The sequence below is a fragment of the Cebus imitator genome, unplaced genomic scaffold, assembly GCF_001604975.1.
Source record: "Cebus imitator isolate Cc_AM_T3 unplaced genomic scaffold, Cebus_imitator-1.0 Scaffold39, whole genome shotgun sequence".
Classification (NCBI taxonomy): Eukaryota; Metazoa; Chordata; class Mammalia; order Primates; family Cebidae; genus Cebus; species Cebus imitator.
This window is the reverse complement of record NW_016107354.1, coordinates 12,116,895-12,143,500: the sequence shown is the minus strand read 5'-3', so window position 1 is coordinate 12,143,500 and position 26,606 is coordinate 12,116,895. Positions and strand designations below refer to the sequence as shown.

The 26,606-nt window shown below is 54.2% G+C and overlaps 1 protein-coding gene across 6 annotated transcripts in view; it reads right to left on the bottom strand.

Moving 5' to 3' along the window:
- Positions 1-344: 344 nt before the first annotated feature.
- Positions 345-26,606, bottom strand: part of LOC108302323 (receptor-type tyrosine-protein phosphatase U-like) — a 33,174-nt gene continuing 6,912 nt past the window's right edge. The window contains exons 2-17 of one of the 6 annotated variants that reach the window (XM_017525934.2): positions 23,345-23,535; positions 22,557-22,632; positions 21,985-22,061; positions 19,952-19,969; positions 15,946-15,982; positions 15,198-15,286; positions 14,982-15,098; positions 14,122-14,276; positions 11,207-11,396; positions 10,558-10,707; positions 8,808-8,981; positions 6,295-6,435; positions 3,650-3,775; positions 3,359-3,516; positions 1,794-1,929; positions 345-1,544 (exon numbers count right to left, since the gene is read on the bottom strand). In XM_017525934.2, coding sequence (XP_017381423.1) covers positions 1,482-1,544; positions 1,794-1,929; positions 3,359-3,516; positions 3,650-3,775; positions 6,295-6,435; positions 8,808-8,981; positions 10,558-10,707; positions 11,207-11,396; positions 14,122-14,276; positions 14,982-15,098; positions 15,198-15,286; positions 15,946-15,982; positions 19,952-19,969; positions 21,985-22,061; positions 22,557-22,632; positions 23,345-23,535 — 1,898 coding nt within the window. In that variant the 3' untranslated portion in view covers positions 345-1,481. Of the gene's footprint in view, positions 1,545-1,793; positions 1,930-3,358; positions 3,517-3,649; positions 3,776-6,294; positions 6,436-8,807; positions 8,982-10,557; positions 10,708-11,206; positions 11,397-14,121; positions 14,277-14,981; positions 15,099-15,188; positions 15,287-15,945; positions 15,983-19,951; positions 19,970-21,984; positions 22,062-22,556; positions 22,633-23,344; positions 23,536-26,606 lie in introns of all 6 variants that reach the window. The other 5 variants (XM_017525932.2, XM_017525937.2, XM_017525935.2 and 2 more) reach the window with 5 other exon arrangements.

Here is a 26,606-nt window from a genome sequence, read left to right as displayed (position 1 = left end):
CCAAAGCCTGAGCCTCCCCTGCTGCCCCAGAAAGAGCTGAACCTTATCCGGGGCCCCCAGTGGGGTGAGGAGCAGCTCTGTGGTCCTCGGGGTTCTTGAGATGATGCCCCCAACCTGAGGAACTGCTTCAGAGGCCTGGGTGGAGGCAACAATGGCCAGGGTCCCTTGGAACTGACTCTGAAAGTGGAAGGACCCTGAGTGAGGTGCTGGTCTATACTCCCAGCATTTTACGAATGGAAAAACCAAGACCAGATCAGAACCCAGGCTTCTCCAGGGCCCTCCCTGGAGGCTGGGGGCAGGCGAGCAGGCTCCATCAGGCTGGTGAGACACGCACAGGGCCATCAGTGGCATTCAGAGAGCATGTTTATTTACAAAGCGCTTTACAAACATCAGCATATGCCTCCCCACAGCCCCCTGCGAGGTAGGTCAGTAGTCATATCTACAGTTTACAGATGGGGAAATTGAGGCACGGAATGGGGGTGTGGCCTGCCCCATTTTAAAGAGACCTTCCCACCCACCCATCCAAAAATAACAAAAGAAACAAAAAAGCACTGATCCTCCTTCATCCTCTCAACTCCAGGGGGTCCGACCAGCCCTGCTCTGACACTGCCCCTCCCCACAATGGCAGCCTGACCAGGAGCCACAGGGACCTCAAACCCGGGGGTGGTTGTTCAGCCTTGAAGACTGTCACTGGCCCAAGCTGAGCAGGACAGGCCAGTGAGGCCTGAAGATGACAGGAAGAGGGGGGCGAGGTGACTTCATTCTGCAACACTGGGTCAGGCAGGGAAGGAGCCCCTGTGGGGCACGGTAGGAATGGGCAGATCCTGGTTCAGGGAAGCTCAGAGCACGTCAGGGAAGCAGAAGTGGGGAGGGATGGTGAGCAAAGTACCCCAGGGGCTGCAGGGGGCAGTGGGGAGGAGGGCGCGGCAGTTCCCCGGAGAAGACAGTCAGTGTGCCCCGCTGGCTATTCAGAACAGAGTCCCACCTCCCCAGGACCTTCAGGGGCTGGGCCAGATGGAATCCTAGTTGCCAAGCCCCAGCCACCCTCTACCCACATGCAGAGGGGGCAGGCTAAGTGGGAACTCTGGCCTGGGATGCTTTCTGCAGGGCCTCACTCATCCCTGCCAAAGGCCAGGATGGAGCCAAGGGGCATGGCCTGAGTCCCCCAGAGCCAGCCATTCTGAGCCCTTGTCACTCTGCCAGGCAGCACCAGGCCTCTCAGCACAGGTCTGCAGGACCCTGTGGAGATGGGGCTCAGCTGCAGACTTGCTAAGCTCCTTCTTTGCCCACGACCTGTCCATGGAACAAAGAGAAGGGCCCTGCCCACAGCGGAAAGGGCAGCAAGATGGCCCCGCATCCACTCCAGTGCTTGCCCCATAGGGGTGCGGTTGGGCAGGGCAGGAGGCACTGGTCTTTCTTGCCAGTCCAGGATGGTGGGTCTGGCCCTGAGTGTGCAGTGGGTGTCCCAGGCCAGGGCCCCGCTATCTTGACTCCAGTCCCTCCAGGTATTCCAGGGCCACATCATAGCAAAAGTGGTACTGATCCTGAGGAGGAAGAGAGGGAGGGAGTCATGAGCCTGACCCCAACTCCAGTATTGTCAGGGGAGGAGAACAGGGAGGGAAAGGGCAAGCATGAGCCCAGGCCCAGCCGTGGGGAAATGGGGTAATGTTTGAGGACCACAGGACTAGAGCCAAGGCCCAATGGTGGGGCCCAGACAGGGGAGTGTGGGTGCTAAGGAGCCTGGCATGGACCAGGAAGGTGAAAGTGGCTGGGCATGGGATACAGCCTCTCACCATGGTCTCCACCATATTGGGTTTGTAGTTCCGGAGCGTTTTGGCAGCAAAGAAAACATCCACCAGGTTGTGGCAGCGGATCATCTCCAGGACCGTGGCACAGGCGCAGAAGGTACCGCTGCGTCCTCCCCCATTTCTAAATAAGAGATGCAAAAAAGGGGCATACATACGAATGGATGGATGGATGGAAAAAGTCACATGTGTGCATGCATGAACAATGCATGTTGGGGCAGCTCAGTAGCCAAAGGTGAGGGGCGGGGTCTTGGAACCTGAAGGTAAGGAAAGGGCTAGGGAACCAGGAGGGAGGGCAGAGAGCCTAGAGGAGAGGGGCAGAGCTAGAGAATCAAGAAGGGTGGGGCAGAGAGCTCAGAGGTGAGGGGCGGAGTTAGAGAACACAGAAAGGAGGAGCCAGAGACCCTAGGGGAGAGGGGCGGGGCTAGAAAACTCAGAAATGAGTGAGTCCAGAGGTGGGGGGCGGGGCTAGGAAACTCAGAAAGGGCAAAAGAGCCCTAGGTGAGACCGGCTAGGGAACTCATAAGAGCAGGGCAGAGGACCCAGAGGTGAAGGCGGAGCTAGGGGACCCAGAGGAAGGGGCAGAGGGCCCAGAGGTGAGCGGCAGGACCAGAGGCTAGGACATATCAGAAGACATGTTCTCAAGGCGAAACAGACTACATATTCTGAAAGGAGGCCAGACACAATCCGAGATAAACACATAGAGAGACAAAGGCAGTGTGACGAAGAAGGGTGGGGGAGCAGCAAGTGCGTTCCCAGAGAGCACGGTGGAACAGGAACGCTGAGAAGACCAGTCACCACCTGGCAACGCGGGCACACAGGCACAAATGCACCCCCACCCCAAGTCAAGCCCACAGCCTCCCACAGAGCCCCATCCCTCCTTCCCTGTGACTCCACATAACGTGCGGGATACCTCCTGGGGGATGGCAGACTCATGAGGCCCTCGTGCCCTACTCAGAGGTCTTTCCCACCAGAACCAAACCCCCTGGGGCCAGACCCAGACTGACTCAGCTCCCCACAGCTTCCGGTAGGCCCAGTCTGCCACTCGAGAGGCTAAGGGCTGAAAGGATGAAAAAGTGGGGTGCAAAGGAGTGACTGCACCTGGACATGAGTGAATACATGAATTTATGAATGGGGTATACATACGAATGGATGGGTAGGTGGTTGGGTGGGTGGGTGGATGGATGCATGGAAAAAGTCACATGTGTGCATGCATGAACAGACTGGAAGTCTGTTGGCATAAAAAGTGTGCCACAATCTCATGGGGTAAAAAATTCTGACAAAGGACTCTCTTTAATTAAATTGGCAAAGTCAGACATCACACAGAGGACACTGGGAGTTGTTCAGGGCTGAGTCTATACTCTCGAAACTGACTGGATTCCTCCAGGGCCAGCCTCGGCTGGTTGGGCAGCATCCAGGCCACAGCCATCTGAGAGTCCAGGGGTGTCAGTGCCAGCTTTGCAGTCTAGCCAAAGCTGGCACCCTTTCAGACTGGACCTCTGCCCCTGGCTCCCTGACCCCTCCACCCACCCTCCCGCAGGGCAGGTACTTACAGGCAGTGCACAATGGTGCGCCCGTCCCCACTCTCAGCCTGCCACTTGTCCACCTCGGCCAGCAGGTGCAGGAAGGCCTTCTTGGAGTCAGGCGTGTCCCGGTATGCAGACCAGCGCAGGAACTGGAAGTGCCGCACCAGCAGGTGCCCCTCCTGCAGCTGGGGACAGAGGCAGCCAGCCAGGGGGACATGAGCACCAGGGTCACAGGGGCCCCTGATGACCTGGAGGGTCATTAAAAGCTGCCCCAGCCACCACCCAGGGTCTTCCCCTGGGGCTCCTCAGACTACTCACCCGAGAGATGTTCTGCACCCGGAAGACTCGGGCCACCAAGTCTTCATCTGCTGTGCCCGACATAAACTCCACCTCCATGAGGCCATACTGCTGCCGGCCTGGCTCCGGCCAGTACTGCAGGCACGGCTGGGCATGGGCACAGAGATGGGAGAGCTGAGTAGAGCCTGGCCGGGGCTTAGCCCACAGCCATGCCCACCCCCAGGGCTCCACACTTGCCCTGTGGCTCCCACACACCCTGGACCACCCAGACTCCACTCCAGACTCACCTTCAGCAGTCCTCCAGTCCCCACCAATCACCCACAGACTGCAAGGCCCACCTGCTCCAGTGCGTCCTGTACTGACATGTTCACATCAGCCAAGACAAGCCCTTCACAAACAGTGCACTGATGCCTACTGCTGTGCAGCTAGAAAGCTACACCTTAACCGGTTCATACGCCCCTACGTAGGCTGCCTGCTTCCAGTATTAGGCCTGGATCCCTCCCACCCACCCCGGAACTTCCCCACAGCCTTCTCTCTCACTGCCTCTGCCCTTCAGCACCAGCTCACAGAGGTGCGGTGTCCCTGGTGCTTAACACAGCTCAATACCCTCACTTCTGCCCCAGGACCCCTCCCTGGAGTCAGGGTCCTAAATACAACCCCCGCCCAGACTCTGGACAGTGGAGGGACAGAGGAGATGCAGCTCCCCGACCACACACACACATACACACACACACACACACACACACACACACACACACACACACACGTCCTCCAGGCTAAGTAGCCTGAGCCTCAGTTTCTAGTCTCAGCTCTGCCTGGAGCCCAGGAAAGGCTCTTCTTTTCTCTTGGCCCCAGTTTCCCCATCTGTAAAATGACCCCAACCTCTTCCAAAAAGACACCGTGCTCATCAGTCTCCTCTAACCACAGCCCATGACGGGCAGACAGCACCTACCTCATTTTGCCTCGTGTCCTGGCAACCCCGTGCATTCAGAACTCTGCACATGCTGCTCCCTCTCCATGGCTCTCTTCCTCCACCTCCTCACCTAGTTAACTCTGCCCTTCCCACACATCTCAGCTCTGACACTACCTCCTCCAGGAAGCCATCCCTGATACATGATCCCCTGGGCTTCTCTGTCCCTGTGCCAGCTCTATGATAGCCCTTTTTCGTCTGTGCTGTCACTGTCAGTTTTTCTACCTGTCTCCTCCTGGACCATGAGATCTGGGAGGCGCTGTGTCTCTTCTCCCTCTGTCTCCTCCCTGCCCACTGCAGGGAGAAGTTCACGGGCAAAGTTGGTTGAGCAGATGAGCAAATCGGTGTCCAGTGAATGATATCTGTGTGAGCCTCCCTCTGGGCCTCTCCCCTCTACCTTCCTGCTGCACCCAAGGACTGAGGCCCGTTACCCTGCAGTCCTGGGTCATTTTCACAGAACGCCTGACTCATAAAGAGCACAGTGAACGAAATCTTCTCCAGGAGGCCATTAAGAAGCTGTTGTACTCATTTTACAGCAAACCTTCCTGGCCCCCTGGGCCCAGCAGAAAGCTGGGGTGGGAAGGGGTCCACGTGGTCAAGCAGGGCTGCAAGACTGGGTGTCTGTACTTCTCAAGAGCTCCAAAGGAAAATGGGGGAGACAGAGGGACTGACACCAGGCTGAGGTCACTGAACCAGGGTCTGAGTCAACCTCAGACGCAGCTGTCACCCTCATCATCTTTGTCCCTGCCACGTACCACATGCCTACTGCACACCAGACACGGCAGTGCCACGCATCCTATGCGCACCTCACCTGGTCCTCACAGTAACCCCGAAAGAACGGGTCCTGTGATGACCCCCATTTTACAGAGAAGGAAAGTGAAACTCAGAAATGTCAATCAACTTACCCTAGATTAAACAGTCAGGGAGTAGGAGACAGGAATTGTACTCTACCTCGGAGGCCCCGGTGATGGGCATTTTAGTGGAGTAACTGAAGGAGCAGGAGCTCTGGAAAGAGGCAGCGAGGCTGAGGCGCAGCTCTGCCCATCCCCAGCTATGTGGCCCTGGAGAAGGCCCTGCACCTCTTTGGGTCTGAATTTTCTCACTGAGGCCTTCACTCCAAGGTCATTATCGATTCTAAATAAGACCATGAGTGCAGAATAGTCCCTGGCTTAGCAAGGGGCCAGTAAAGAGCAACTGTGGCCAAATGGCTCATGCCTGTAATCCCAGTACTTCGGGAGGCCGAGATGGGAGAATCACTTGAGGCCAGGTGTTCGAGACCAGCCCGGGCAACATGGTAAGACCTCACCTCTACTAAAAATAAAAATTAAAAAGTCAGCCAGGTGTGGTGATGCAGCCTGTAGCCCCAGCTACTCCAGAGGCTGAGGTAGGAGGATGGCCTGAGCCCAGGAGGTCGAGGCTACACACCTCAGTGAGTTGTGTGCGTGCCACTGCACTCCAGCCTGGGCAAAAGAGCAAGACCTTGTCTCAGAAAAAGAAAAAGAGCAACTAGTGATCTCCCATCTGATGCCCTTGTTTTACAGATGAGGAAACTGAGGCTCTAGGAAGGTGTAGGACTCATCACACAGCAAAGAGATGGCAGAGCTAGGACCTAACTCGTGACTTTGGGGACCATGCCCTTGAACACAGAGGACCCGAGCAGCAGGCAGCCCCTCGGCCCAGCCAGCAGAGCCCTCACCCAGGCGGAGTTGGACTGGTTCAGCTGGTTAAGCATGACGATGGAGGTGCAGCCGTAGTCGTAGACCAGCCGCCAGAAGTCGGGCGTGGTGCTCTGCAGCGGGTGCAGGGTCACGATGAAGGCCGCACTCCGCGTATAGCTCTGCAGGAAAACTGGGACTCAGCGGGGTTCTGTCTCCGGCCCCTGGCATGGGCTGAGCCTCTGCCCCAGGCAGACTTCCCACCCTGCCCACCCTGAATTGGACAGCTGTGCTCCACAAGACCAGGCTGCCTCCAGTGGCCCACTTCTGATGTTGGCGGGCACATGGAGGCCTGGGTTGACAGGCTGGGCCCAGGCCTCTGGGGACCAAGCCCATGACCCCCCAGAACTGAACAGCAAAAGCTTCCAAAGGTGTGGCAAGGAGAGCTTGGGCATGAGGCTGAGCTCAAGGCAGAGGCTGGCCGAGCTATCTCCCTGCCTCCGCACCTCGGCATCTGCTATTTTGGCTGCCTAGGCCAAATTTCCCAATGTCTATATGGCTCTCTCCCTCACTTATTTCTGGCCTTTGCTTGTCACCTCCTCAAAGAAGCCCTTCTTTACCACCTACCACCTCATCAAAAATAGCCCCCCACACACCTAAATCCACATTAAACACTTCCGCCTGGCTGTTTTTGTAGAAATTGTTCCCAGTGATGACATTTCATTGTATATTTATTTCCTGACTACCCCACTCCACCTCCTAAAAGCAAAGTTCAGGAGAGCAGAGCTTCCAGGGTATGGTCTCTGCCCAGAACCCTGGAGGGGCTCAATAAATAATTTGAAAAAATCTCTAGATCCCTTCCAACTCCATAAATTAAGAATCTGGGGCCCCAACCCAGGCTCCCCAGGCAGTGACCGGCCCTGACGCTGCTCCCTGCTCCCTCGTCCTGCCAGGGGGGCCGGCACCAGGCCTCCTCCCATCAGCGCTCTGGCCCGGAGGCTCCCCTGGCAGCCTGCCCTGCTCCACCCTGTGCCGTGCCCCCTCCCCTTCCTGAGCTCTTCTCCTGATCCCCACCCTCCTCCTGACCTAGGGCTGGCACAGGCTAGGTCTTTGTCTGACTTCTTCTGGCCTTGACCCTGGCTTGGGCCCGACCAAATCTTGATCTGCCCTTTGTAATCCTGCAAGGTGCAGTGCAGAGAAACAAGGAGTGCTCCCTACTCCCCCAGCAGTCCCTCTCCAGGACTCTCTGAAGGCTCATGATTGACAGCTCAAGACCAGGCCCAGCCAGACTCCAAAACTCAGGCCTGGGTGCCACAAGTTCAGGGCCTGCCTGAGAAATGGGGCCTCCTGGCTCCTGAGCCAACAGGACCCACATGACTCGGGTCAGGCATCAGAGGCATCAAGAACCTCAGGAGGGGACAGGGCTGTCCCAGAACTTCCCCACGTGAGAGCCCACCCGTCAGGGCCAGGAAGCCCCAGCTCAGGACCCTCAGACAGTCTCCCTTCGAGGCCCCCAGTTACAGACGGGCACGCTAAGGCCAAGGAGGAGGCTGGGAGGGAGGGCACAGCTTCCTTAGTTCATCTTCCCAGTACTGCATGCCACCCCTCTAGGACCCCTGACCCCCCACAGGCCAGAAGTCCCCAGGTGAGCATGTGGGCACTCACGTGCCAGCCACCAGGCTGAGTGACCATGACTGACAACCCTCAGAAAGCATGCACTCAACTGCTCCTCCTCCCTGCCAGTAAAGGCCAGTCCCTGATGGGGAAGGGAGGCCCAAGGTTGTATAGCTATATTGATGGGGAGGGGCAAAGGAGCAGCCCCCCATTGGCCACATATCTCCAACTCCATCTGCAGTTTTATCTGTAACATCTGATCTCCACCCATGTGTCTCCTGCGTCTACATCTGAACTGGTTCCAGTGTGGGAAAGGAATAGGGATAATAATCCATGACCCTTCCCGCCTCAGACAGCAGCAACTCGCCATTTATCACGGGCCTAAAATGCCAACACGCATCCCCTGCACTGGTTGCAACACTCAGTAAAGGAGGCAGAGCCCCTGAGCTGGGAGCAGGGAAGGAGACTTCTAAATGGCTCCTGAGCCCTCAGAGGGCCCACGCTCACCCAGGGAAGAATGGGGCCAGAGATCACGGTCCTGGGCCTGGTCCTGGAGAAGACTGCAGCTCATTCTCCCAGGACAAGCTCCCCTGGCTCCAGACATCAGGTCTCAAGTTCCATCACCAAACCCTCAAGGTCTCCCCAGCAAAGCCCCCTGAATCACTCATCCTGCCCCAGGCTCTGCTGGGTCTGATCCTGGAGACAGCCCTGCCTGAACTCCACAACCCAGACCCCACTCAGGCAGAGTGTGGGGGGAACTGGCTTGAATGCCCCGAATGGAAGATCCCTAGGGGTAGAAGGGTCACACATGGGCCTGTTCCCCAGAACAGGCAGAGGGTCCCCCAACCAGAGCCCTCAGCTCTGTTCCCTTGGCCCCTGGACCTTCCGTGATGCTGCCGGGAAGGGGAGCCCTAGAGCCCACTCCAGCCCGAGCTCTCACATCAGTCAGGGCCGCATTAATGTAGTTGTTGGGGTCCCCATCAGTGGAGATGAGGAAGGGCAGGCAGCGGTCGGGCGGCAGGACGTCCATGCTGCGGTTCTTGTCACGGTTCCGGGGCAGCAGGGCGATGCTGCATTCCTCCACGTCCAGTGGTGGGGTGACCGAGTTCAGCGTCTACAAGGAGCGAGGGTGGGGACAAAGTTATATCCAGGGCTTGCTGGGCCTCCTCAAATCCCCGTGAAGGAGGCTGGGTTGAGCTACTAACCCCATTTTACAGATGGAGAAACTGAGGTCCAGAGGGAAGGAGACAGGGCAGGGACCCAGACTCCCCGTCTCTAGGATATGGAGGGCCTGGACAGAGACCAGAGTCTACCTCCTTGCCACCCACATAACCTCTGACAAGCTACTGCATCTCTCAGCCTCAGTTTCCTCAACTGCAAGATAGGGAAGTAATATGCCTACTTCGTGGGGCTGCTGGGTGGTCAAAGTGAGATCATGACAAGCACTGAGCTGAGCTGGGCACACATGGGCACAGTGAGGATCTTCACTAGCTCATCAGCACCTTCACTGAGGCAACCCTGAAACCCCACGCCCTCCACAAAGCAGACTCCAGACACCTGGAGATGGGGGTCACCTTCCTTGGTCATGGCCCTGTCTAAACAGGATGAAATCGTAAGCAGTGGGCACTGAATCATGCCCGGATCTCCGGGGCATCTCCTCCGCCCGGTGCCTTCACACCTCACGTCCAGACCAGGGGCTATTTCTTTCTCTTGTTCTTGGAAAAAACTCACAGGGAACCGCAGTCTCTCATGATCCCCAAAGCCTAACACCCTCCTCCGGGAATCACAGCCTGCACCTCCTGTGAGATCACCCTCTGCTGGCTCAGAAATGCCGGGTCCCCAGCATGTGCCATCCTGCTGAGCCGTTGCGGGAACCCTGGAGTGGAGAGGACTTCTGAGCTCTCTGCCCACCCAATGACGACTCTCAGGCTTCTCTGGAGAACCAGCCTTTTCCCATCTCAGCTGTGTAATATGGTGAGGCTGCTCCTGCCCCAGAGCCAGGGACAATCAGCGAGCTCCATCTCTCCGGCCTGTCACTGGTCCAGGGATGGGAACCTAAGAGTCTGATCTAGGACTTTTGGGGGGATGCCGGGAGCAGCAATTGCCTTTCTCCAAAGTCACCAGACAATAGAGATGATGGGAGCCCAGCACTGCTGGGGGCCAGGCGCAGGCCTGAAAATGAAGCCAAAAACAGGAAAGCAGAACCCAGGCAGAGAGAAACCACGTGTTGGCATCATCATCTGAGCCCCTGGATCCAGTCACAATTGAAGCTGCGCCATTCTCAGACTTTTCAATTACAAGAGCTGGATTTTTATCACTCACAACCCAAAGAATCCCAATGAATACAAACACTCCAAGGGACACATCAGCTCCTTTTCTTCTCTGAGTAACAAACTGACGCTCAGAGGGTACAGGGGCTTGTTCAAGGATAATACTCACCCTCTTAACTAGGTCAGCCAGGATTTGAACCTGGGTTTATCTGACTTCAAAGCCTGGGCTCTTAACTGCTTTGGTGCACCCCCTCTCCCACTGTCCCAAAGTCCTTCCTAGTAGCTCAGCTCTGTCTCTCCAGCTGTGGTCTCAGGCTGGGCCTGCTTCTTGACCCTCAATGACTCCTGCAGTATTGAAGATGCCCCCAACAAATACACACACACACATACACACCCTATACACACACACTCGTCCCCCACCTGGAACTCTTCCCGTAGTTGGGAGGAATTACTCTGAGGATCAATGCGGATCATCTCCTTGTAAGTGGCCTTGAACTCACTGACAGGGATGGTGGTCTCCCCACATAGGCAGGCCTCCAGGATTGCATCGTGAATGAAGATGTACTGCTCCTGGAATAGGAGGCGAGACTATGAGGCCGAGGAGGGGCACAGAAGCTGCAAATCTATGGTGATGGGGCTAAAGCAAGCTCAAGGCTGAGGAAGGTGCTCCAAGATGGAAGCCAACCATGTGTTACTACAGGCTGGACCAAACCTAATGAAACAACCTCCATGGACATGTGCCTTTATCTCCTATTGCATCCCTAGCCCCTATTACAATCCTGTGAGGTGCTCTGAGAGGCGGGAGCAGCCACAGTCACACATCCAGTAAGGATGCAATATGCAATCCCAGGGACGTCAGCTACAGGACCCGTGGTCTGACCCCACCCAACAGAACACAGGGGAGCTGTCCGGGGTGACCCTAAGCGGATAGCAGCTGAAGGTCAGGGATGATCTGATGGAAGGGAAGAGCCTCAGGACACCCTTTGGACATGCCCCGCCGGCTCAGGGCTCCTTCAAGAGAAACTCCAGTCCTAGAAGTAATGGTGGGGACAGGGCCAGGTCCCCGCACCTCAGTCTGGATCATGTTGACACGCCGGGAGCAGAGGGTCTTCACGCAGTTGTAAATGTCCACAACACCTTCACACTCTGCCATGTCCAGCATTACATCCAGGACGATGTAGCAACCTGTGCGGCCGGTGCCCGCGCTGGAGAAAGAGCAGCCCCGGGCCACGTCAGAGCCTTGGGGAGGAAGCCCGGGACTAAGGAGAAGAAGAGAGAAGGGCACTGGCCATGTCTACACCATACAGGGGACAGGGACACAGAGATGACCTCCCCTCCCCCAGCAAGGAGCCAGGGTGCAGGCTGCTGGACGGACGCACTCTGGTGAAATGTGCTAGAGGACAGAGATGGGATGGGCCTCGGAGAAGCAGAGAAGGAGAAATGGTCGGGAGAATGCAGAGGTGATGCTGGCTCAACCTAGCAACTTAGATTAGGGGAGAACAGGAATGCGGAGGCACCGAGCTTATCCAGGAATGTTCTTTCCACCTGGAAACCACCGAATCTCCTACACATCTTCCAAAAGCCCACACACACACAAACATTCGCAGACCTACTGGAGCATCCCTAACCCTTCCAGGATGATGTCATCATTTTGGGTTCCCAAAGCAATGTGGGCAGGTTTTTACTAAAACACTCCTCCCCGTCAGGCACAGCGGCTCACACCTGTAATCCCAGCACTCTGGGAGGCCGAGGTGGGTAGATCACTTGAGGTCAGGAGTTCAAAACCAACCTGGCCAACATGGTAAAACCTTGTCTCTACCAAAAAATACAAAAATTAGCCAGGTGTGGTGGCACATGCCTGTAGTCCCAGCTACTCGGGAGGCTGAGGCAGGATAACCGCTTGAACCCAGGAGGGGGAAGCTGCAGTGAGCCGAGATCACACCACTGCACTCCAGCCTGAGTGACAGAACAAGATCCTGTCTCAAAAAAAGAAAAAGTAATTAATTAAACACTCCTCCCGCTACATGGTCATTGTTTATGTGGCTGTCTCCCCAACTTGACTGGGGGCACGTCAAGATCCTTGTCCTCGTACAAAGTTGTGCAGAGCTGAGTGGGAAGGAGAGCAGACAAAGATAACAGCGAGATTTCAGGTTTGACAATGGTGGCATCCACGTGCTGGCGAGGACATATAGCAACTGAATAGCCCATATATACCCCTGGTGGGACTTAACTTAGCACAACCCCCTTGGAAAACTGTTCAGCAATATCTCCTAAAGCTGAACGTTCACACAGATAGCAGTTCTACTCCTACGTACATACCACACAGAAATAAATACATTTCTTGGCCAAAAGACATACGATCGAATATCCTTAGCAGCATTACTCATAATAGCTCAAGACTGGAAACAACCCAAATGCCTATCAAGGCAGAATGGACAAATACATTGTCATTTATTCACTCGATGGAATATGATCCACTGCGGATGAGCCTTACAAGCCTAAGGCTGAGGGACAGAAGACAGACAGCAAAGAGCACATGCTGTATGATTCTATTTATAACACGTCCAAAAACATGGGGAACTGACTGTGGTTTAGGTCAGGAGTGATTTCTCTAAGAGTGGGGATGGGGCAATTCACACCAGAAATGGCCTCAAGGGGGCTTCTGGGAACCATTCAAGTTCTGTTTACTTCATTACTTAAATTTTTTAATACATCCTGACCAACATGGTAAAACCCGGTATCAACTAAAAAAAACACAAATATCAGCTGGGTCATGGTGGCGCGCACCTGTAGTCCCAGCTACTCAGGAGGCTGAGGCAGAAGAATCGCTTGAAGCCGGGAGGCAAGATCGCACCACTGCACTCCAACCTGGCAACAGAGCAAACTTGCTCTCAAAAAAAATTTTTTTTTAGAGGCAGAGTCTCGCTCTGTTGCCCACACTGGAGTACAGTGTTACGGTCACAGTTTACTGTAACAAACCTCCTGCCTCGGCCTCACAGGTAGCTGGGACTACAGGCTTGTGCCACCACGCCACCACTAATATTTTTATTTTTGTAGAGATGAGATCTCACTCTGTTGCCCAGGCTGGTCTCAAACTGCTGGCCTCAAATGATCCTCCCACTTTGGCTTCCCAAAGTGCTGAGATTACAGGCGTGAGCCACTGTGCCCAGCCAATGTTCTGTTTCTTAATCTGAGCTCAGTTTATGAAAATTCATATTTATAAACATATTTCTGCACTTTAAGTGTATTATAGATCAATAAAGTTTTGTTTTTAAAAGATGGCATCTTAAAGAGGCCTAAAGAAATCAAAGAGAAGCTGGTTTAGGTGGCAGGGCACAGAGAACGACTCTGCCATGCAGCATTTGGGGAGCTGGTAAGAACACAGCAGAGGAACCACGATGAGACACAGAGGCCATGGACAAAACCTCCGAGTCTGGAGTTTTGGCTCTGCAGGAGGAGACAGAGGCCAGGCCAGGACAGGGTGCTGGATCCCCACTTAAGAAGCAAGAGAAAGATATGGGGCCAGGGAGGAGGTGGAGAGAGGAAGGGCACCTGGGGTCACAGGAGCCAGTCGGGATCTGCAAAAGGTGTGAAGACTGGGGGATGGGCGAGGCCCACTGGGTTTGGTGGAGGGAAGCGAAGTCCTTCCCAGCCCCAGGCCAGGCCTAGCTTGTTTCATGAAAGCAGGCAGAACTCAATCGTGCCTGGTGCCTCACCAGCCCCCAGGCCCCGCCCTATCTCCAGTGCCTCCTCAGCACCTGGATCAAGGGGCTTTACAGGTCGTGTAGGGTACATGAGGTACGAGCCTCAGAGCCAAAGCTCACAGGCGACAGGGCCTTTGGGGGACGTTCCCTCCTGTACTCTGTCTCTAAGCAGGAGAGCTCAGGCCTGCTCCCCGCCACAGATCCGGAACCAACCTGACCCCAAGTCCAACCTCCCAGGGAGAAGGGCCCCTCTTGTCCTTGGGATCCCTGCTGACCCCACCTGCAGTGGATGACAACGGGCCCGGCATCAGGTGGGGTGGAGGCCTTCACGCGCCGGATAAAAGCCAGCAGCCCCGTGGCGTGGTAGGGGACGCCATGCTCTGGCCACGCTGTGAAGTGGAACTGGCGGACCTCATGCCGGGCAGAATAGCCTCTCTGGAGAGACAATGGGAGCAACAGTCAGAGTCACTGGCAGCATCTGTTAGACACTTGCTGTGTGCCAGGCACAGCTCATTCCAGTGATCAATGTATTAATGAAGTAGGTATTAATGTCCTATGGTACAAACGAGAACACTAAGGTTCAAAGAGAAGAAACCACTTTCCCGAGGTTAGAGAAACAGACAGTGGTCTGCCTGATGCCTAAACCTGAGCTACGAAATACTCACCTCTGCCACCAGGCTGTTGTGTAAAAAACTATCTTTCCTCTGAGGACTTTACAGAGCAGATCAAATGGGATCGTGCACAGGACTCACGGGCCAGCCACTCACAATGCGGCGTCTCCTGCCTGGCATAAGCCCTCTGAACCTCACTTTCCTTATCTGGGCTAGTGGTAAACACCCAATCCCACAGAGCTCTCCAGGACTGAAACAGTACGTGTAACAGGCTCAGCACAGAGTGGCAGCCAGCACTTGCAGACACCATCATACCCTTCATTGTCTCGGCTTCCTCTTAACGGGGACCAGAGAAGGCAGTTACCTTCCTGCCCTTCCACACTGCTCCCAGCAAACAGTGACCAAGTAGCTGCCTTGCTGGGATGGGCAGTGGCGCGCTCCTCACCCTCCTGCTCCCAGGGCTGGGAGAAGTGGGAGTGGGCTCTAATCCCCGCCCAGGCACCCTCTGCCGGGCGGCGGGGAGACTCACCCGCTCCAGGGCAAAAGTGCGCACGACATACTCAGCCAGGGTCTCCGTCTTCACCAGCGTAATCTTGATGTCCCCATAGGTGTCTGAGTCCTCTGGCCAATACCGTGAGCACTTCACCTGGAAGCCCCACCAGATGGGACTCAGTGGGCTCTTCACTGCCCCCCTTGGCCTGCCATGTGCCCCAGCTCGCCCCACAGCCCGGCTTACCCTGCCCACCTCGACCAGCTTGGTGATCATGACGATGCTGGAACAGTGCTCCTGCCACACCATGCGCCAGAAGTCATAGACCATCTCGGGCTTCGGCCCTGAGGGTGCAGAGGGTGCCTGTCCCTGAGACAAGCTCTCCACCCCAGGCCAACACATCTAGCACCATCCAACACCACGGCCCAGGCCAGGAGGCCTCCTGAGCCCCAGCGGGGGCTTCATGCCACCCACAACGCCCAGCTTGCAGCTGACGCACACCTGTAGGGCCCTGAGGCGGGGTCCTATCAGGAGAGGGCCTGGCTAAAGAGCCAGGTCATGCTGACTGGGATCCAGGAGGAGGGCCAGATGCTTGGGCAATAGCATAAGTGTCCAGGACGGAAGGACAGACAGACAGTCACAGAAAGAAATGCAGCCAGAAGAACCCAGGCAGCCACCAGACCAAGAGGCCCAACCCACACCATGAGGTCTGAGCCCAGCCGGCCCTTCTGCATGCACCACTTTGGAGACAGGCAGGTGGACCAGGAACCGCAGGTGGACTGAGCACATCAGAGAGACACAGACACAAACAGGGCATAAAGGCAGTTGGCCAGGTTCCAAGAGGCCCAGCAGAACAGGGAGCAGACAAACAGGGGGCCAGAATGTGCGGGGGGACATTCAGGAAACCAGGTGGATCAGCAGGGGAGGCAGAAAGGCAGGCTGAGGGCATTCCAGCATGCCAGGGGCACACAGGAAGGTGCATGTGGGCAGAGGTGGCAGGTACCTTGAGTGGCTATGAAGTGGTTTGACCTGTGGTAACCCTGGAACAGGAGGAGAGGACGAGGTTAGACCCCATGGAGCAGCCCTCACTCCCTCACACTCCTCTGTCCTCCCCTCTCGGCAGCAGACCCCCCACCCCACCAGGGAACTGATCCCCTCACATCCCTAGGACATCCTAACCAGGGGGGCCTTGCCCCCCCAGTCTCCAGGAAGGTGGAGAAGTGCAGCTGGGGCAGCAGAGTCACGGGCTGAATCCAACCTGGCTGTGCAACCCCAAGGAGGACATAACTCCTTTGTGGGCCTACAGGAACCCCCAGCCCTGAAGTGGAAAGAGGCATCTGCTTTCAGCCAGGCTGCTGCTGGGAGACAGAGTCCCAGATGGCCCTGCCCTGTTCCCAGGGTTCCAGAAGCTCTAATGAACCCGGCTCCCAAATGTGGGGTAACCAGAGCCTGTCAGTTATCTTAGCCCCACTTGGGATAACCAGAAAGGACAGTACCCTCCCCGACTCCTCAGTCACTCAGGGCGTGGAGGGCCTAGATGAGGGCTTCAGGATAGGAACGTATGGACACAGGCACTGCTCATGGCCCTTAGATAACATTTTAAACCTGTAAAATCAGTAATAATGACCCTGTTATAGTCACATACTGTGCTAAGCACTTTCCCTGTACCACCTCCCATAAGAGAGAGGCCAAGAGCTACTTCACCCTCCATCCCCAGAGCCCCCAAGCTGAGGAGAGAAACCCGCCGCCCCCACAAGCCACCCCAGGGCCACAGCCACCCAGGAGGTCCTGCCACAAGGCCTCATCTTTCTGAGCACAAGAATTCACCAGATACCCAGGGCACCAACGCAGGCAATGCAGAAAGGGGAATCAGTACTGCAGGGCTGGCGCCCAGAAAACTAGCCCAGCCCCCTGCCTCAAGTTGACACCTTCCACATGGCTCCCAACCACTCTGCCGGTCCCATGAACTTCCCAGGCCCGAGGAGCCCAGGGGTCAGACTGCCAAGGTTCAAATCTCAGCTCTACCTCTCACTAGTTGTGTGCCTTTGAGCAAAAGCCCCTTCATTTCTCTATGCCTCCATTTTCATGTCTATAAAATGGAGCCATTACAGCATTTACCTCTGAGGGCTGCTGTGAGGAGCAAATAAAGTAATACACTAAATGTCTGCCGCTGTGTCTAGTACAAAATGAGTGCTTAATCAGTAAGAGCCACTATTACTACTACTTCTACTGTTTTAAAGCTGAAACAGTATCCTTGAAGATACAAATGGATCAAGTGGACCAAATGGAAGTCAAGAACTGCTGGGGCAGAAGGTGACTATGAAGAATCTGAGTCTCGGAGTTGAATGGACCTGGGTCTCTGCCGCGTAGTCGCTGTGTAACTGAGCCCTGTAAAGAGGGTGCTTCTCAGTCTTTCTTGAGCACATACATCTCTGGGGATCTTGTTAAAAGGCAGAGTCAGATTCAAAGGTCTGGGGTGGGGCTGCGCTTATGCATCACCAGCCCCCACATGGTGTCTATCTTGCCGGCCCCCTCTCAGTCTCTCTAAGCCTTGTTCTCCTCTGCAATATGAGGATAAGAGCAAGACGAACACTCAGAGATTCTGTTGGGCACCTGCTCACTGTTCCCATGAAAACCAAAGTGACTTATGATGAAAAGCCTTCCAGCAACTCTCAGCCCTCTCCACTGGAACTTCTCCAGGTCTAGCCCAATTCCCTCCAGCTGTCGCTCCAAGCCACTGTCTCCACTGCAGCCTGGACCTCCAGTGCTCAAGCAGTCCTCCCACCTCAGCCTCACAAGTAGCTGGGACTACAGGCACAGGTCACCACACCCAACTAATATTTTTTTTTCTTTTGTAGAAATGAGGGTCTCACTATGTTACCCAGGCTGGTCTAACTCCTGGACTCAAGCAATCCTCCTGCCTCAGCCTCCCAAAGTACTGAATTATAGGCATGAGTGGCTGCCAAGAAACATATTTTTTAAAGGGAAAAGCAGACAAAATGGAAAAGCACCCACAGAGTAGCAAATAATCGCATCAGTCATTAAATATTATGAAAATATTATACACATATTAAAAATCCCAGGCGGGCGCAATGGCTCATGCCTGTAATCCCAGCACTTTGGGACGCGGAGGTGGGCGGATCACAAAGTCAAGAGATGAAGACAATCCTGGCCAACATGATGAAACCCCGTCTCTAATAAAAATACAAAAATTAGCCGGGCATGGTGGCGCACATCTGTAGACCCAGCTACTCAGGAGGCTGAGGCAGGAAAATTGCTTGAACCCAGAGGCAAAGGTTGCAGTGAGCCAAGAGTGCGCCACTGCACTCCAGCCTGCTCACTGTTCCCACGAAAATGACCAAAACATAGTCAAAACTCTGGTGATAGAGTGGGACTCCATCTCAAATGGTAAAAATTAAAATTAAAAATAAATAGAAATCCCAGCCTAGGCAACATAGTGAGACCCCCCCACCTCTCTTTCTCTCTCTCTCTCTCTCAATCTCTCTCTCTCTTTATTTTATTATTTTTTTTTTTTTTTTTTGATACAGGAACTGGCTCTGTTGCTCAGTCTGGAGAGCAATGGCATGACCTCGGCTCACTACAACTTCCACCTCCCGGGCTTAAGTGATCTTCCCACTTCAGACTCCCAGTAACTGAGACTACAGGCATGAGCCACCACACCCAGTTAATTTTTACATTTTTCTGTAGAGACGGTCTCACTATGTTGCCCATACCGGTCTCGAACTCCTGGACTAAAGCAATCTGCCTGCCTTGGCCTCCCAAAGCGCTGAGAAGACCCCATCTCTTTAAAAAAAAAAAAAGGTGGGGGCGGAAATTAGCTGGGTATGGCAGCACATGCCTGTAGTCCCAGCTACTCAGGAGTCTAAAGAGGGAGGATTGCTTGTGCATAGGAGTTCATGGCTGCAGTGAGCCATGATCGCACTCCTGCACTCCAGCCTGGGTGACAGGGCAAGACCCTGTCTCAAAAAAAAAAAGAAAAAAGAAATAAAACCAGAGAATAGCTAGATGAATTGGGGTAGTTTTTTTAATTTTAAAAAGCTAAAAGATGTTCGGGCTCAGTGGCTCATGCCTGTAATCCCAGCACTTTGGGAGGCCAAGGCGGTTGGATGACCTGAGGTCGGAAGTTTGAGAATGGCTTGACTAACGTGGTGAACCCCGTCTCTACTAAAAATACAAAAATTAGCCAGGCATGGTGGCACATGCCGGTAATCCCAGCTACTCAGGAGGCTGAGGCAGGGGAATCACTTGAACCCAGGAGGTGGAGGCTGCAGTGAGCCGAGATCATGCCACTGTTCTCTAGCCTGGGCAACAAGAGGAAAACTCAGTCTCAAAGAAAAAAAAAGGCTAAAAGATGGCATAATTTTAAAAAACAGAACATCCAAACTGCTCCCACCAAAAAACATTCAAATTAATGCTAAATTGAGGGTAAAATGGTTGGGGCTGAGTTTCAGTCAAACTGATCGCAAAGGTATTTGAACCCTAGGGAAAGTAGTTTTAGGGGGCTGACCTGGGGCTGTCCAAGATCTTGACCCTTAAGCAGCAGAAACAGGGCCCTCCAGGGCAACTTCCCCTGTACCCCCCAAAGGGTCCTATAGAAGGTACAGCTATGGAGGACTCATTGGAAATGGCAGGGCCAGGGAAGGAGGGTGACAGACAGTGGTGACCAGTGAAAAATGGGGCAGGGGAAGCACCCCCAACACTGTTGCCTCTGCTCAAGGCAGCGGAGGATGGGAGGGAACTGCTTACAATAGGAACACTCTCCAATCTTCAGCCCTGGGAGGCCCCTGGCCAGGCTCTGAAATGGACAGTTGGTGCTGGGCACACAAGTAGAAAGGAAGGACAGAGACAAGAGAGAGAGACAGCCAGAGACTATGAGACAGTCTGAGATACAGCCAGTCAGACAGACAGGAGGAAGAGGGAGAGAAGGAGGAGGAGAGGGAGGAGGAGGAGGTAGTGGAGGAGTAGGAGGTGGGGAGAGAGATACTTACTTCTCGGTTTATCCGAATCTTAATGATTCCAGTGAGGGAACAGTACAAAGCAAAAGAGACAGATATTAGGCCAGAGGCAGATGGAAGTGGACGGAGCCCAGGAGTGGCCAGAATGGGTGATGCGAGCAGGGCAGGCAGAGCAGAGACGGGCAGGCCAAGCCGGCCTGAGCCAGAGTGGGGGGTGGCATGTCCCTGCCAGGGCCCAAGAGAAGCCAACTGGGACCTTGGCAAGACTAAGGAGAGGCCCATTGTCACCAAAGCTGCCCATGTCTGTAAGGCTGGGCCTGGCCCTGACTCCAGCCAAGGGACAGGATGGGTGGGGGAGGCAGCAAGGGATTCTGGGAAGCATGGCGTGGCACATCTGGCCTCAGGAGGCGGAGAAAAAGAGGGAGAGTAGAGGCCAACTCCAGAGGCCCTGACTACCTCGGTTCCAGACCTGCGCCTTGCTCCACCTGACCCCCAGGCCTTTGCTTAGGCAGCACCCCCCCAGGACACCCTTCCCTCTCCTCTCCAGCCACCTAGAGCCAGCTCCAGGCCTGCTTCTTCCACGAAGCCCTCTGTAGCAGCCCCGGCTCTGCCACTAGCCTGCTGTGTAACACTCAAGCTGTGTGACCTCTCTTCTGGCCTGCGCTTCCTCATCTAATCTGAAGTTGTTATTATTATTATTATTATTATTATTTTTAGACGGAGGCTCATTCTGTCACCCGGGCTGGAGTGCAGTGGCCCGATCACTGCTCACTGCAACCTCCGCCTCCCGGGTTCAAGCGATTCTTCCACCTCAGCCTCCCGAGTAGCTGGGATTACAGGCGCGCGCCACCACACCTGGTTAATTTTTATATTTTAGTAGAGACAGGGTTTCACCATGTTGGCCAGGCTATTCTTGAACTCCAGACCTCATGATCTACCCTCCTCGGCCTCCCAAAGCGCTGGGATGACAGGCGTGAGCCACCGCACCCGGCCAGCTAACTTAAGTCATTTTGATGTGTAGACATGTCTGTCTCACCCACTTGAATGGATACATTCAAGGAAAGCAGAGGCCATGACTGTCTTGTTCACATCTCTACCCCTGGTGCCCAGCACAATGTGTGGCACAAAGGAAGTGTTCAAAATATATTTCGTACATGATTAAATGATGCTCTCCCAAACTTGGTTTGCTGTAGGGACTGGAGGCCCTGCCCCGTCTCACCCCTCCTCCATACCTAGGGAGTAGACTCATCACCTCTCCTTGACGCCCAAGCCTAGGCCTCCCGGCTGCCTGCGCTGTCTCTGCCCGCACGCCCCGCCCACCATCCAAGTCCTGCTGCTGCTGCAGGTGGCAGGACAGCCTCACAGTTAGTAGCAAAGGCTTTCAAGACACGGACAGGCTGAGATTTGAGTCCTTTATTTACCATTCACTAGCTGTGCAACCTGGGACAAGTAGCTTCTCGTTTCTGAGCTCAGGTTTCCTCACCTCTAAAGTGAGGTCATGGTGCTAACTGCCTCGGAGGGTGGGTGGAAGGATTACAGAAAAGGACATCTTGGGTATAAAGTGCTTAGCACAGTGCTTGGCACCCAGTATGTGCTGGATAAATGTGCGTTGTTATTCTTAACGGACCACTCTGATCATGGTCAAAACACTTTAACGACTCCCCGGTGCCCCTAGGAAAAAGCCCCCACTGCTGAGCCTGCCATTTGCAGCCTTCACAATCCAGCCCTGCCTACCTCTTCAGCCTCACGGTGCACAGTGAGAATCCCGCCCTCCATGCCTCCCGCCTTCCTCGCCTCTCGGCCTGGCTGCCTGCCTCTTCCCTTCACTCTGCTTCCCTAAAGCACCTCATCTCTCAGGCCAACTCCAGCCTACAGGAAGCCTTCCAGAAGCTGCTGCCCACTGTACTCCCTGCTCTGAGCTCCCTGGCACTGACTGCAGAGATGGGGGCACTATGAACTCAGCCATTTAAATCCCCATTTATCCCGATAGGTTTCTGCCCTGCCTGGATAGTAAGCCTGGAGTGGGCAGGGCCAGGTCTGCAGAAATGACAGGGCAAGGCACTCACATCTATGTAGTTGGCATTAATGTAGTCGGCGTTGGGGTCTCCCAGCATCGGGTGCAGTTTCACTCGGTGCCTATCATCTGTAAACACAAAGCAGGTACGCAGGGGCTGAACTGGGGAGCCCAGAGCTGGGCAGTCAGGGAGGGATTCCTGGAGGCCAGGGATGGGGCACAGGCAGGGCAGCCAGGGAACCTAGAGCCTCAGGGCTTACCAGTAGGCTCTGAGCACCATGGGAGACAGGGCATGCCAGGGGTAGAGTCTGGGCTGTGGAGTCAAGCAGGCCCAAGGGTGTATGCTGCTCAGGCAATTACTAGCTCTGAGACCTTGAGCAGGAATCTTAACCTCTCAAGCCTCAGTTTCCTTATCTGTAAAATGGGGATTACAGTATCTCCCACTTCAGAGGGGAATTAAGGGGAACAAATGAAAAAAGCACAGGGCATGGCGTGCACCCTCAATAAAGGTGGCCAATGCTGCTATCATCTCTGCGGCTTCCCTGGCTCACCCTGGCTGTGCCTCCCTCTCCTGATGCCCTTCTGCCCACTGCCCTGGACCCCAGGCCCTTCCCTAGGACTCACAGGCAGGCATTGGCTCCTGGCGGCTGCCCTTGAGCTTGTCTTTCTTCTTTGTGGCATCCCAGCCTTCAAAGAAGCTCTACCAGAAGGGAAAGTGGTGGTCAGTGAGGAAGAGGGGCCCGCAATCATAGGGCCCTTTCCCCTCAATGGGGATGATGTAGGCAGGATGGGGGTGGAACCATAAGGGCGAGGTTCAAGCTGAACTTCGGCCTGAGATAAAGTCATTGTGTCACTGTGTGTCCAGGGACCACGGTTAAAACCAAGGCGCGTTGAGGGAAGGGAAATGAGAAAAGGGGAAAAGAGGGTCAGGGTTCAAAGACATTTTAGAATAAGGGTCAGGCTTAGAATAAGGGTTAGAAAGAAGGTAAAGGTGGGGGTCAGATTTAGATTAGGATACAGGCAGTGTCAGAGTCCAGACAGAGGTGGGATGATACACAGGGTTCAAATGGAGCTTAGCATGACATCAGTGCCAGGCTGGGGTTAGGTCAAGGTCAGTGTCGGTGGGCAGGTTCAGATTAGGGACAGAATAAGGATCCTGATCACGATCCACACAGAGAGGGAGACAAGATTCAAGGTCAGATTTCAAACCACGGTTAGCGTGAGAATGAAAAACTGTATCAGTCTGAAATCAGGATGAGAGTCAGAGTCAAGGTCAAAAAGGTTGAGTTGGGAACTGTCAGAGCAAAGGTCCAACCAGGGCTAGGCTGAGGGTGGCAAGGGTCAGAGTCCACAGAGAGTGGGAGCCAGGTTAGGCCTCCGCATGGGTCCTGCTGGCCGGGGCCAGCGTGCACCTCATACTCCTGCTTGAAGCCGTAGCCCTCAGCTGTCTTCATCTGGTTGATGTGCTGCAGAAGGTCCGCCACACGCACCGCGGGGTGCAGCTGCCCCGTGTGGTATGGGGAGCCCTTCCGGCCACAGGGACGCCTCGGGGAGCCCCCCAGGAGGCTGCTGGCCTCAGTGACCCCACCGCTGCGCTGGTCTCCTGCAGTAAGAGAAAGACAAAGGGGTTCCTGACACACATGCCCCAGCCTGGGGAGCCCCAGAGAGACTCAAGGACTAGGGGGGCAGGGAGGCACAGCCAATGCCAAGGACGGCTGGTTTGCTGACTGGAGCCAAGCACCTGTGTGGCCCCAGGCACGTCCCCTCCCTCTGAATCTGGGTTCCACCTGTAGAATGCAGGTCAGATCAGGTGGCCTCCGAGGGCCCTTGCAGCTCTGCCAGACTATGATTCCATTATCCCCTCACTCCACCCCGTGAGGCTTCACGGCATGGCCTGCAGAAGGCAGCACTCCACAGAGCCCATGACAGCCCCTTCTTCCTCCCGGTCTTCCAGAGAACAATCTGGAACACTGGCAACTCCCAGCAATTACCCCATTCAAAGACAAGCAAATCGGGAATTAGCAGCTGCTGCCAACCCCTCTGCAGGTTAACCCCAGGCACCGGAATGGGAGCCTTTCTTCTGCGCAGGCAGCTCCACTGTCAGCCCGTGCAGGGCCACAGCCATGGGGGAGCGGGTGGAGAGGTGCACAGTGGCCCCACACCTGGGGAAACCATCCTCCCCCCAACCCCCGGGACCACCCTGTCCCCAGCTGTTCTGCTCAGCATTCCCAAGGACGTCCCACTCTGGTCCTGGAGATCAGGTCCTGGGACTGAGAAGCAGCCACACCTGCCTTGGAACACGCGCTCCCATTCACTTGCTTAATAGCTATGCATCGCTTAACAACAGTGATGTGTTCTGAAAAATGCATCATTAGGTGATTTGGTCTTTGTGCGTACACCATAGTGTATTTACAAACCCAGATGCCTACTCCATGGATCTGGGCTATACGGTATAGCCCATTGCTCTGAGGCTACAAACCTGTACCGAATACTATAGGCAATTATAACACAATGGTAAGTATTTCTGTATCTAATCACAGAAAATGCACAGTAAAAATACGCTATAAAATATAATAAATGGGCCGGGCTCAGTGGCTCAGCCTGTAATCCCAGCACTTTGGGAGGCTGAGGCGGGTGAATAACAAGGTCAGGAGTTTGAAACCAGCCTGGCAAACATGGTGAAACCCCATCTCTACTAAAAATACAAAAAATTAGCTGGGTGTGGTGGCGGACACCTGTAATCCCAGCTACTCGGGAGGCTGAGGCAGGAGAACCGCTTGAACCCAGGAGGCAGAGTTTGCAGTGAGCCGAGATCATGCCACGGCACTCCAGCCCAGGCGACAGTGCGAGACTCTGTCCCAAAAAAATACCTGTATAAGGCATTTGCCATGAATGGAGCTGGCAGGACTGGAAGCTGCTCTGGGTGAGTCAGTGAGTGACTGGTGAGTGAATCTGAAGGCCTAGGACATTACTGTACACTACCGTGGACTTTATAAACACTGTATGCTTAAGCTACAATACATTTATTTAAAAATATTTTTCTTTCTTCAAAAATACATTAACCTTAGCTTACTGAAATTTTTTCATTTGCATTTTTTGACTTTTGTAATAACACAGCTTAATATAAATGCACATAGTACAGCCATACAAAAATGTTTTTTATCCTTATTCTGTGTACTTTTTTCTGTTTTAAAATCTTTTTGTTAAAAATGAAGACACAAACACACACATCAGCCTAGGCTTGCACAGGGTCAGGATCACTGGCATCACTGTCTTCTAGCTCCACATCTTGTCCCACTGGAAGGTCCTTAGGGACAACAGCACACACGTAGCTGTCATCCCCTATGAAAACAGTGCCTTCTTCTGGGACACTTCTTGAAGGACCTGCCAGAGGCCGTTTTACAGTTAACTTTTTTTTTAATATGTACACACTAAAATAACGATTAAAAGTATAGTATATTAAATACATAAACCAGTAACGCAGTCGTTATTAACTATTATGTACTGCACATATTTGTATGTGCTAGACTTTTTTACAACTGGCAGTACAGTAGGTTTACTCCAGCATCACCACAAACAAGTGAGTAATGCATGGCATGATGACATTATGACGACTACAATGTCACTAGGTGATAAGAGTTTTTCAGCTCTGTTGTAATCTTATGGGACCACATGGTGTATGTGGCCCACTGTTGACCAAAACTTCATCGTGTGGTGCATGCCTGTACTCACGTCCCTCCTCCAGTCCTGGGTGAGGCTGCAAGGGGCTTATTCAAGTCCAGCCCTCCCCCTATTTTCGAGCCAATCTCTGCTTAGACTAAGCTGGCAGGGACCAGTGGGGGAGAGTTAGTGGGGCCTAGACACCTGCCCCTCCTCCCTTTGCCTTCTCCCTCCAAAACCCCTCCGACCCTACTTTTCTTGCCTGATGAACTAATACTTATCCTTCAACTCTCGGCTGAAATGACCCTCCCTGTGAGAAGCCTCTCCGCAGCCTAGAATTCCCACTCAACGACTAACTGGCAGAATGAAGGCAGGATCATCAGGAGACCCCCTGATGAGCTCAACTTCCCCAAACTCCAGCCAGGTCATGGAGGCTGCCCCATTGTACCTGCGTTCCACCTTCCTGTGCCATGGTTTGAAGACGGACTCATCTCATTTGTTTCTCTGCTCTCAGGAACCACAGTCCTGAGCTCCCTATAGTTCAGTGTCTGAAAGCAATTGATTCCTATACTTCAGCTGGATTTCTGGTTGCTTACAGCTAGAAGGCAAGTCAAGTACCAGTTATGCCATTGTGGTGGGATGCCCAAACCCTTAATTTCAACAAATGGGGAAACTGAGGTCCAAAGAAAACAGACTGGCCTAATATAGTGGTTGCCAAAGTGTTTCAGAAAATAGTAGGTATGCAAGATGATTAAGTGGTATTCCATTAAGAAGAAGAGAAAGAGGCAGGACATGGTGGCTCACGCCTATAATCCCAGCACTTTGGGAGGCCGAGATGGGTGGATCACAAGGTCAGGAGTTCGAGACCAGCCTGACCAACATGGCAAAACCCCATCTCTACTAAAAGTACAAAAATTAGCCAGGTATGGTGGCATGCACCTGTAATCCCAACTACTCAGGAGGCTGAGGCAGGAGAATCACTTGAACCCGGGAGGTGGAGGGCTGCAGTGAGCC